Raw genomic sequence first — 12578 nt, forward strand, 5'->3', positions numbered from 1 at the left:
TGTAGAAGTTTCATGTTTTCGCTTTCATTTCTTCCGTCGGCGTTCCACGAACAACGTTCACGAGAATGTTCGAATACTGGGCTAATAAGGAGATTTATTCTTACTTTAGCACACGCCTGTTGATAGGCAATGTGTTAGTGCGGTGAGTGGCGTTGCACGCACTTACAAATAGAAACTGTTAGCGCCTGCTCTGTACGCCTCTTCCCCTTTTACTAAAGAAAGCTCGCGGCTTCTCCCATAACGTGTAACCAGCGCAACTGCTGGGTGGATATAACTGTGAGTGTTAAATGATGCTGTAGAAGAATAACATAACACTGCCCCCCATCACCCTCATAATCACTTTTCGTCGCTTCGTTTTTCCCTAACGCCTCACCAATAACCGCGTACAGAATTCAGAATATGCCACACATGCTACGTCTGCATCGAACCCGACAAAGTCGGTGCGAGTAGGCTTTTTGGGCTGGCCGTCGAGTTGATAGCGCGTCGGATCGAAAGAACGTCGGGCGAGTGAGCGCGAGGTGCGAATAGACCGGCTTGGCGAAATGCGTGCACACGCCGTCGGTCTGGGCGCTCGACTTGGCGCAAGCTGACAAGAGTGGCTGACATGATCGACAATGCACGCTCGGTCCCTGTATCGACGTTTCGGCGACGGTCAGGTAAAGCAAGTCTAGCCAACGAAAACCGAGGAGGAAGTGTAGTGGGGGCTTTCCAGCTCTCGCGTGTAAAGCAAGGAGCACAGCACGCCCAGGACGCAACACCACAGTGAAGGCTGTGAGCCGCCAGTGGCTGTGCCCGTGGCGCGCGCCATCCGTCGGGCCAATTAGCGGCCGCCAAGACGTGGCTGCAATGCGCACGACCGCCGGATCGCCTGACTCGCAGCGCGGGCATGCAGCGCCGGCCTCGTCTGCTGCCGATATAGGGGGCACCCTGTCACGGACCCCCGGAAGGACCAGCACTGTTGCGATTGGTTTCTCGAGTGACTGCGGCGCTTCGCAGGGAACAATTCAAATGAAAGGCAGCCCCATGAATAAGATATCCGAGGATTTACGGGAGTTGTATATATTGCGCGGCTCTAGTAGCTGTGTGCGAGATGGAGCGAGTACCACGCTTGCCAGAAGGTATATGCAGCAGAGGTCGCCCCGTGGATAATTTGCTATAATTTTTTTTTTTTTCTGGAAGTCGCTTCGGCGCGCATTTCGTGCTGCAACAATTTGTAGCTTTTGAAAAACAACGCCTGACAACTGGTCCCGTTCACTTTTAATGGTCCTCAATAAAAGCTAGCATGCCGATACATGAACAGGTCTGAAAGCTTGCGGAAATCGTGCTCTCCTGCACGGTGAGAGCATCGATTGATATCGTCAAACTAGAATGATTAGTCTAACGTACGGAACTATAATTTGACTAAACTAGATGCTAAATGGAGATGAAAGAAAAAGATCCGTTCATGATTCGAGACCCGCGTGTAAGCCACGTCAGCCAGATTATAACCCTCGCGACCAGGAGGCCGTGGAGGCGCAAGCGCTGCCTGGCAGCACAAAGCGTCGGAGTTCTGTGCCGCTTGCTCCGACGGCGCATTCGCGCAGCCAGCGAAGGGTGGCTCAACCGAGCGCTGTCACCACGCTTAAATACTTGAATAGTGCGGCACGAGTTACGTCGCATGGTAGCGCTCATTCAGTCGAACAGCACTTTCCCGCCGCGCGCGCGTGTAGTTCTCAAGTCGCGATAACATTCCACGTGAGCGCACCACGCGTTTCCTTCTGGCCCAACTACAATCACGAAAGCACAGAATCTGACCATATTCGGACGTCCAAGCAAAAAATATGTGCCCACACCGCGGTCACATCGGGACCAGCAATAAGCGAATCAATCCTCCGAACACCTACATTCAGCCTATCGCAGGCAGCCGTTGTCCCAAGTCAGCTTTTCGTTCCTCTCACCGTCGAATTGGGAAGCGAGGCGCGCAACAGAGACACTCGAGCGTCGCCATTACACCGTTTAAGGTGCTAAAAAGGCAAGCATCGAGCGGCACGCCGGTCATGCAGGTCACGTGCGCACGCATCCGACAGAGCGCGCTCTCTCTCTGGCGCCATTATATGCGCGTCCGGTCAGCCGCATGGAGCTCTGTCCGCGCCGTGGCCTTTTGTCATTAATGAATTCGAAGAGGAGAACGGCACGGAAAGAAAGAGGGGCAACCGGTCAACTTCCGGACTTATGGGCTCTCGCCAATTAGCGCCCGCATAATGGGCGTGCGCACAATCGCGCGCAACGGCGGCTGTGCGTCGAGAGACCGACTAATTGGTGGCGGGTGTGTTGCGAAAAAAGAACAGAAACGGGCGCAATGGCGTCCGGCGCGTGTTGGCCGCCGTGGGCACTAATTAGCGGAGCTCACGTACGGACCACGAGCGCTGTGCTGCTCTCGCGGCGTATCGCGCTTCGGCGGCGCGTCGACGGTGACATTAGGAGCGTTTAAAGCGCGCCCCACAACGACCGGACGCTAAGGGCCGCCTGCGCCGCCGATATCGCTGCTCATGTGGAGGCTGCCAATGGACGGCCCTTTGTCACGACTGCCGCTTCTCCGCCCCCGCGGTCGCTTGATGGTCAGGGGACAATCGGACCCTCATTTGAATGTAATTGCGGGCATAAAAGTGACGCGTCACTCTTTCTATTCACTCGGCTGTATCCGCTCGCTTCCTTTCTTCTCCGTGGCCCAGAGGGTGGCGCTGGGCTGGTCTAGTCCCGCAACGCGCGTGATCTTGAGCACACGGTGGGTAAAACACAAACGGCAGCTGGCCTCTTTGCGCGCAACGACGGTGATGCGATGTCGCCGCCCTGTAGCGTCGCTCGGGCCTCAGCTAAGCGGGTGGAGAGGGATCGCGCACACTTGTGCGTTGGGCCGCGCCCTGAGCAAGCGCGGCTGAGACGCCGGCTGTACGCGCTAGAAAACGAGACCGGCACGAATCCGGCGAGCTTCTGTCGGCCGCATACAAGCCGGGCACGTGCGCAGCTGCGTAGGTGAAGCTACTGTTACCACGGGTGCCGATTATTCGTTGTCCGCGTGTGTTCCAGGAAAAGGCTATTATATTTCCAGGAGCGAGAGCCGCCCTCTTAGGGGTGGCTACGAAAGCGTTACCCCATCTTACTGCACAAATATGTAGTATGCGCAATGAGTTCAAAGAGCTCGAAAGAATGGAATAGCTGCTTCGGATAGTTGAGGTAATCATTCTCTTTTCACTACGTTACCTTGCTTGCGAGTTCTTTTCTGCTTTCCCTTCCAGATCGAGCGTTGTACGGTAAATCTTTCGCTCTTCGCTATCTAGTCCAGATAACTAAGTTAGCGACTCTTGGTTGTCTGTGGCTGCCCAAAGAACGCGCCTGTCGACATGGCCGCAGCACAACAAGCGGTTGGCTTGGCCGCATCGTGCACGTGTCCTCCGCATTGAGGGAATGCCATCCGGGCAACGGCTGAAAGAAGCCTACCACGAGGCTTCGTTCGCAGCACTGTGATATTTAAACGTCCCGAGGGAGTGAGAACCTCTTGCGGCGGATGCTCTTCTTGAACTCTTGAGCGCTATAGCATACTTGCACGAGAGCGACGCCCGAAACACGACAAGCCCCCGGCAGCCTGGTGAAGGCTCGCATCATCCGAATCCTGCCTGCTCGGTTCCGACTTAGAGTTACTTGAAATAATGTTTGGCTGCGGTCAAGGTAAAGTTACATATTCTTATGAAATTTCAGGAAGTATACTCCGTAAGTGTCGCAGGAAAAAAGATTAAAGAGGCGTTGCTGCTATGCCTGCCACCCTGCTGGCGCGAACTGTTACATCGGTCCTAGCGCCGGTACGTGGAGTATATGAGCGTTTGATCTCCCGGCTTTTGCTGCATAGCCTGTGCACTTTTCTTTAAAGACGTACGTACGGTGCCGCCACCCTGCAGACCCTTCTGCGAACTGCCGACCACAAAAAAAAAAAAGAAAGACCGCACGCGCCGCAAGGTGAAGAAAGCTCCGAGTCAAGCTGCGATCGCGTGGCGGCAAAGCCCGCCACACTTGAGGTGGGCACGCCCGATGCCAGCGATGGCGCGCAACGAGCCCCCGTGTGGCGCATCTCTTCCACCAGAGCGCATAACTACGAAACGCCATCCGCGGCCCGAGTGACAGCCTGGGGACACAATTAGCGCGCGTCTCGCCGACGGCTGCCCGCACGCCCTGCGCCAGGAGGGCGACGCGCGAAGTGGCGAAGGCCGCTCAGTGCGCCGCCGCTCCGCGAGGGGGCGAGCGCGTCGCCACTAATGAGGGCGCGTAACGAGCGGCTCGCCACGAGCGCAGGCCGCGGAGATGCGACGCTTGACCGAAACTCGCGGGCAAACGTCCACCCCCCACGGCTCGTCTCTCGAATGATGGCTGCCGGTGGCTGTTGAATCGGTCCCGCAAGACGGAAAGGTCGGCACTGATTGACAGCTCCAGTTACGCGTTGCTGCCTCCTTTGTCTGCGGCTGGGTGGACGCGGGCCGCGCCTTCTTTGCAGACGCGGCGTTGACGGTCGGGAGCCGTGCTCTCCGAACGGTTGAAGCCAATAGTGGCTTCGATGCGTGTCGAGGGTAAATAAGAAAGCTGCGGCCGGCAGCCAGCGCGCGCGTCTCCCGTCATCCAGCGTTCTTCGCTACAACCCTGGCTGCGCAGACACCGCAATCGCCGCTGACGACAAGCGGCCGCCACCTGCGGCGGCAGCGCGCGTGTCGGCCCCTAATCACAACCGCCCATCCCCACACGTTAGCAAGCTTTACTCACCTGGCTTGCGTTCCTTGTTAGCCTGGCGACGAGCGGCCTGCAGCCAAAGTTCTCCGCCAATCGTGCAAACCCCATTGGAAAAAGATTGCCCACGTGTGGTCTCGCAAGTACGCGGCCCCACTCGACGAGTGGTGGGGGAGGCCTGCGCCTGTGGTGGGCACAGTGGCAGCGTCCATCAGTGCTTCGAAACAGGTGGAACCCCGACCACCTATACATATTTCAGATTATCCTATGCACCGTGCGTAAGCTGACACGACATCGTCTTCCAGCCGCTGTTTAACAGCGGCTATGCCAGCATAGGCGCCTTAGCCAATCGTCGCTGGCACCGGAACAGCTTTATCAGGGGCCGAATGGAGAAAGCTTTTTGCTCGTAAGTGCTATATTTTCATGGGCCTTCTCCAATATTATGTACGTCGCTATTGGCCGGCGCTTTCCGCGTAAGAACGTTTTGTGGATTCGGGCGCTGGTTCTTATTTGCTTTCGTATGCAACGTTGCAATTCGATATTTGAGATGTCCCAACTTTTATTACGGCTCGTGATTCTACGATTTCCAGAGCATACGAAAAAAAAAATCTTGCGGTACTAGGCCACGTCAGAAGCTTACTGCTGACGTCCGACCGAGATACGGTCGTGCCTGGGAGGGCACGCGATGTCACAGACAGTAAGCAATGAAAACATCGCGCAATCCATGAGGCCCGAAAGCGCGAGGGGCGAAAAATAAATACGCACAGGGACACGAGTGCGTGCGTTTAATTACAGGATCCATGTATGGAAATAGAAAAAATGAAAAAGATGTAAAAAGAAACCACACACGGCTAATTCGCCCGCATAAGCACTCTTACAAACTTTCCGAAACTCAATTGCGTTGATGCAGATGCCTGCATGTTACCGAAACTGCACGAGTCAGCTTTATCAATCCGATTTCGACATACGGCCGCCAGGATGCTGTGAACGCATACACGCAGCGGCCACTACCTAGCGTGCGCCTCCTATGTTCTCCTTATGTATGTATGTATGTATGTATGTATGTATGTATGTATGTATGTATGTATGTATGTATGTATGTATGTATGTATGTATGTATGTATGTATGTATGTATGTATGTATGTATGTATGTATTTGCATATAGATTTCTGTGGCGCTGAAATCACCGCAGCAGGACAGAGTTGTTTCTTTTCGTATAGTTTCTCTTCCATTCGCTAAGTGCACTCAGTATTCCTCAGCTAAGCTTTCATAAAAGACGCTGCTAAGATGGCAAATTCGCAAAGCTTTTCCTAACGCACGTTTACCATTGGCCGACCGCCTCCGTTGACATGTCCAATAAAACTGTTCGTAGGCATCCATCGGCTCTGACGAACGGCGTATGAATTAACTTTCTTGTGATCAGCGGTCCAGACTGTTTGCAATCGCAAACGGCCTTCAATGTCGCGGTCAGGCTGGGCAAACGGACAAGATTGCAAGCGGGAGCTGAAATGTTTCACCAATCATTCATTCATTTAACAATCCAAGGATGGCGAGACGGCGGCAGCATATTGCGCTTGTTGCCGACAAAAACAGTCGGTAATAAATCAATCAATCAATCAATCAATCAAGAGCGGCTGAGCGGGAAGGAGCGAGTGAATTCTTTATCACAATACTGCCTTTATTGAATATATATAGCACTTGGCAGTTTCAGTTAAGTGAGTATTGCCATAGCCAGTGACGTCACTGCACGCGCACAGAAAAGAAAAAAGTTAACAATTATAGGAACTTCTCCCAGGTGTGCAGACGCGGTCGTTAAAGGAGTCTTCAATCTGCGCGCCTGCTTCGCCATTGCCCTTTGTCTCGTACGCGCACAATTGCACGCTATCGATAAAAAGAAATGAAAAAAAAATAAAAGCACCCCGTTTCTGTGGCGCGCACCTAATTGATTGATCGAAGCCTTTCGGTCACCGCGCGCGCCTGCTGCCAGCCGCAGTCTGTCCAAAGCTAAGCAGGACGCAAAAAATTGAAACCGCGCGCAGGCAACTGCAGCAAGCAGCAAAAGAAGCCTGCAGCTTGCCGCCACTCGCGTGCAGAGTCGTCAGGACGCGCATTACAGGTGCGTCGCGAGCGGGGGCAACGCGCGCGGCCGTTTACCGCCGTCCGTCGTGCACAGCGCTCGCTTGCCTCCATGTCGCCAGCTGCGCGGCCTCCTGCGCAGTGCCTCGATTAAGAGCAAATTGATGGTAGCGCACTGTGTGTTCTCCGCGAATCCTTGTATGTTTTATTATCGTCGCCGTATCAAACATTGTCCGCCCTTATATATATATATATATATATATATATATATATATATATATATATATATATATATATATATATATATATATCTACATACGCCTGTACACTGTAAAAGAAAATAAACCCACCTGGGAGTTTTTACCCTAAAACCTCCCCTCCTCAAATATTTACTCTGATGCATGGGAGCAAAACAGCGCCATTCCCTCGTTTCACTCCGCTGGCTAGCTGTGGGAGTATTAGGGCGACATGACGCTATTTTACTACGCTTAAAGGTCTTGTTCTCCCGTGAAACTCCGACAGGGAGTTTTAAAAAACTCCCCTCCGCCAAAACAGGTTGGTCACGTGGCGCTTCCCATGAGGCTGTGCGCCTCGGCAGCGACCGGGCGCGTTCGGCGGAGTCGGCAGTGCTCATGGCTGACAGTTTGCTTACATCTGTCAAGTGTCGTTCCGTGACAGCGTTTCGTCAATTTGTTTCCCGTATTGCCTTCCAGAAAGTGTTATAGGCATGCCTGAAGCTCCCTGTATCTCAGCATCAAGTACGTTAGCTCTGATCACTTTGCTCACAACGACGAATGCAAGAGCAACGTTTTCAAGTGCGGAAAAAGGCTTAGGTGTACTTCGAAGCTGCTCACTGGTTCGTGATGTCGGCTCAGGTTCTGGCTGTGTTTTCGTGCTGCGTGACCCTGGCTTGTGTTCTTCAGTACGTGAAATACGACTTTTATGTCCTTTTGGGTACGTGCTGACAACGTCCGGTGTATAATGTTTGAAAGGGCCGCGTAGCAATGGCAACAGCAGCCACTGTTCGAGCGACGACGTCCGTGGTCGCACATGAATGGCGTACCCCAAGTTCGTCGCGGTGCTGTGTTGCCAGTGAGAAAGACCGGAGTGCAAGCAACTGTTTTTATGCATCTGTGAACGTATATTCTCGCCCGAAGAAAAAGGACATAAGTATGCCTACTGTAAATAAAGCTTCTTATTAAGCGATGTGAATCGAATTGCCATCGCGCATATAGGTTTTGGTCGCGTCGTTGCTTCCGATATTGCATTAAAATTACGATCTGTCCGAGACACTTATTTAGACGCATGCCCTGTTGACTCCGAGTTTAAGGATTAACTCGACAGATCAGCCATGTAGCTCCTTCTCACAACCGACAGAGATTACTTGGACGCAGAGCAAGTAGTGTGGTATTATAAAATGTATGACTGCGCATTTTTCGGTGTTACGTCGGCTGCTGCGGGTCATGCTCACACGTAATAATTTCTTGCTACGCTACCACTATATTGCAAAAATTTAATTTTGCTATGAAGCACACGCACTGACATCTTTCTTGCTTCCTGTAACTAACGCACTACTTTTTGTTCGCGGATGCCGGCAGTGTGCGAAGTCGCTTCAGCACTCACAGAATGGCATGATAATTTTGGAAAATTACGCCATTAACTCTTTTTCTCACTATTCTGAATTAACAGTTTTGTGTTGATTAAGGTATTCTGTTAATTTCAGAGAGGCAGATCTCGTATGAACGAGCATGTGAGTCCTAATTCTGAAAACAGGGGTGCTATAACGTAAAACTATTCCAAACTTTTCTATTCCAATTCTGGTATCAGCCCTCGGCGATAGGTCAAAAACTTTTTTCGACCACCCCCCACTTCACCAGTCTGTCACGCGACGTCGCGAAAACCGCAATGCCTCCCCATCTGATATGATGTGTACACACTGATTATGCATGATTTCACAGAAAAAAAAATGAGAACAGTTATTTCTGATTCGACCCCTTGTCGCCATTAGCCCTCGGCTATTGGTAAAAAGTTTTCGGGCTGCACCCACTTCACCTGCCTGTCACACGACGTCACAAAACCACACAAACTCACCGCGTCAAAGTGACGTGTACGCGATAAAGATGCATTAATATGCCGAACAAAACTGAATTTTTTTCGGAATAGCGGCAGGCTGCCCCGTTCCGAAAGGAATAAAAGATGGCTGCCGCCGATAGCTGAGACGCTGGCTACTCGCACCTGCCGGAGAGCATGGGTGTATTTGCGTATAATAAAACATCTTGCGTGACCGTGTAACGTTTTCAAGCACTTCCGGCACGTTTACTACCTCATTCTGCCAACTCTTCTTTGCTGAGGGTGAGTTTTAGCGTCATTCTTAAGCTTCCGTTGCATGCCGCCGCGATTTTCGACCAGCCACCACAAGCTAAGTAAGGGAAAGCCGACCAATCGCAGACGCCGGCACCACCCTCTTCATCCGGTTATCGATTTTCAGTGCACTGGCTCTGCCCCAGTGAATCCCTCTCCACTTGAGCCTTCTCCTCGCCTCTTGTCAGCCATTTAGATACGACAAGCCGCTCAGTGTAGGCAATGGTATTCGTTTTTCAAGCAAACAAAAGTGACCTCCTATGAACGAGGAGAGCGTTTGATTGGTCTGTTCAGACAACCCCGCGGGTGATCGTCCGGTGCTTGCGTCGGTGGTTACGCAAATTTGACGTCAGGAAATTGGAATAGAAACATATTGGAATAGTTTTACGTTACAGGGCCCCTGCAGCACTGCTGCTCCCTAGGCGGTTTCGAGGCGCACAGTATCGTGGTTATATATACTGGCACCGTTGCTTCTTGAGTATCGCGTTCACGTGGGATGTCTTTCAAATTTCTGCATTGGGCGTTTCTGAAATGTTTATGTATGTCATGATATATGTGCTTTCATTGACTTGTTTCGTCGAATTTGACGCGGTTTCGTGTGCATATTTCCAAATTTGACCAGCAGTCTCTGTATGTAAAGATGTTCATGCAAACTCACGCGATGCCTCTTTTTATACTCCCGTTGCACCTCGAAAAAGCTCTGTCCATTGCAAAGCAATAAATAAAGAAAAGACAGAAAAAAAAAACTCCCGTAATTCCACGCAAAAATTCCGCTCGCACGGAATAAAAATTCTACTCCGATCATAAGGAGCATAATAAACTCCGAACCGGGGGGTCGCTAGAGGACAAGCATTATACTCCCACCTCGGAGTTATTTCCGTTTACAGTCTAATGCGCCATCGTATTTCACTCCTCTTTTCAGTTTAAAACATTCGCAGCAGTCAAGCTCGTTTAAGATTCAAGTGTTGGATCGGTATATTGTACATTATTAACAGTAGGTTAAGATGTGCTAGTTATGGGCGTTTCTGCAACAGCAAACAGGCCCCTCTTAATGACCGCGAGGAAAGCCACTCACCAAGGACTCGAGAACGAAACACGGATGGCGAAGCTCGATGCCTTTCGCGCCAAGTCCCCGAGTGACGTCGCTGGCTTCGGCAGTGCGTCTCCGTATTTAGTTGACTTTGAGCGATCCAACGGAGACTGAACGTATGCAGTATCGGGGAGATTTTGTCCGTATAAAAGGGCCTTAAATGCGCGAAAAAATACTCCGAAATATTTTTTTTATGCGAGCAAATAGAATTTACACGAGAACTAGGACTGGGCCCGAATATGCTGAGTTGGCGAGAAAGCCCACTGAAAAGCGTCAACTAGGAACTTTTCACGCAACGTTACCGTTTGCGTCCCTGTGATGTGCAACATGGGCATGCGTGTACACGCGGCAGACATCTTGCAGGAACATGTAACGGAAAACGGCAGTAAATATAGTATACGCTAAGGCGTTCGGCAATGAGAAGTGCGCCTACATACTGTCATCATCTCCGTGGTTTCGTGCGGCACGATATGAAGGTGCACACATGGGGTCAACAGTCAATGAAAGAAAACCTGGCCTGCATTCGCAGATCTTCCGATATGCCACAGTGGGTCGTACCTGCGAACATGTACAGGACCAGAAAATGTACATGTACAGAGACTGTAGGGCTCCAGCGGCGTTCAGAAGTATTCACGCGCGTTTTGCACACGCATATTTCAAATTTTCAGGTAGCATATTACACATGTACAGCTTGTCTATTGACATGCTGACACCACTGACACCTTCTAAGTAGAGCGAGTAATAATTTAGCCGTTACAAGTTTGCGCGCGTTATAAAGTGCGCCACAGGGAACAGCGTGTGGGCAGCGGTGCCTCCCACGTCGAAACGCGTGTGCTTTGGCGCCCACGTTCCTGCATGGGCGCGCGGAGAGAGATCGCGGAGGCTGACGGACGGGGAGACCTGATTGAAGGTGGCGCCCCCCGCGCCACCAGCTAGGGCGCCTCGAACTTGGCACCCGAGTTATAATAGACAAACGCAACAAGGCGAAAAATATACAGCGCTTTTCTTGTGCGGCTTTTTTATGGCTCAACACGTTGAAGATGTGGTTGAAAAAAATAGAAAAAGAGTACAAAACGCGATTATTACTCAAGCGTGACGAACCGGTTTATACCAGCTAATTCGAATCGCTCTGTTTTTCGTTTCGCATTTGAACCCGAACCGATACGTCTGAAGCGTAACGGGAACTGAAAAGAGTCTCGGCTCGACACAATGGTTTAGCAGTTGAACATCGTAAGTGTGCGTGCATGTGTGTGTGTGTTTCGTTTACATGTATATTACCGGCGTTATTGACGCTTGACTTTGTGCAGTAATTGCACTTCGTTTCCGTAAAAAGAAAGCAATTACGCGGTTTTACATGCCAAAACCACGATCTGATTATGAGGCACGCCATAGTGGGGGACTCCAGAAATTTTGATCACCTGGGGTTCTTCAACGTGCGCCTAAATATACGTGCACGAGTGTTTTCGCATTGCGCCCCCATCGAAATGCGGCCGCCGTGGCCGGGATTCGATCCCGCGACCTCGTGCTTTAGCAGCCCAACACCATAGCCACTAAGCAACCACGGCGGGTCGTTTCTGTATGCAAACGCACCCGCTATAGTGGCTTAGCGGCTATGGTGTTGCACTGCTAAGGACGAGGTCGCGGGATCGAAACCCGGCCACGGCGCGGCCGCATTTCGATGGGGGCGCACGCCCTTGTCAACACCGATGCGGAGTCCCTCGCTACGGCATTCCCGCGAACTCCGAGATCGCATTCATCTTATTTGTGATCGTTATCATAATCAATCACTCTGACGTTAAGTAAGGTTTAGGATTGGGCGAGTTGCTGTGGCAGGATGTCATTGTTCTGCTGCACGAGAAAACAAATGTCTTCCGTCCAGTGATCAAGTGGCCGGAGATCGGTTGATCAAACAGAACTCTGTTTTCATGTCGGTAAATTATTTCTATTTTGCAGTCGTTCATAGCCGAGCAAGTGGCGTCTTGAGCACTTTGTCAGTGCTTCTCCAGCGAGCCATGGCTGTTTAACAGAGTATAGAAACCCACAATTCTTGTTTACTACGACAGGAGCATGAGCGTTTAACGATCGTGTTCAATGCTCTGCTCCTCCAAATAAAGCGGCGATTTCAAAAAGAACGAGCGGTAGTTGAAGACAGAAAGAAATAAAAACAAACAAAACAAAAGTCGAATAAATCACAGTGATCTTCCCGCGCGATGAGCTGATGCTGCGTTGTTGTCGTGTAAGCGCCCATAAAGGTTAACGTTTAGAATGCAACGCGACCTGCCTTTTTCCAAGCTACTGGCC

The 12578-nt window shown here is 51.2% G+C and overlaps 2 protein-coding genes across 3 annotated transcripts in view; both read right to left on the bottom strand.

Annotated features, from left to right (window-relative positions):
- Positions 1–12578, bottom strand: part of LOC142566800 (uncharacterized) — a 122974-nt gene that overhangs the window by 65814 nt on the left and 44582 nt on the right. The window lies entirely within an intron of this gene.
- LOC142566740 (uncharacterized) overlaps positions 4747–12578 on the bottom strand; it is a 43607-nt gene continuing 35775 nt past the window's right edge. The window contains exon 2 of one of the 2 annotated variants that reach the window (XR_012825122.1): positions 4747–4933. Coding sequence is in view for 1 of the 2 variants with exons in the window: in XM_075677610.1 (XP_075533725.1) it covers positions 10768–10835 (68 nt within the window). In the remaining variant the exon portion in view is untranslated. Of the gene's footprint in view, positions 4934–10712; positions 10836–12578 lie in introns of those variants that run through there. The other variant, XM_075677610.1, reaches the window with a different exon arrangement.

Source organism: Dermacentor variabilis, unplaced genomic scaffold (assembly GCF_050947875.1).
Source record: "Dermacentor variabilis isolate Ectoservices unplaced genomic scaffold, ASM5094787v1 scaffold_13, whole genome shotgun sequence".
Classification (NCBI taxonomy): Eukaryota; Metazoa; Arthropoda; class Arachnida; order Ixodida; family Ixodidae; genus Dermacentor; species Dermacentor variabilis.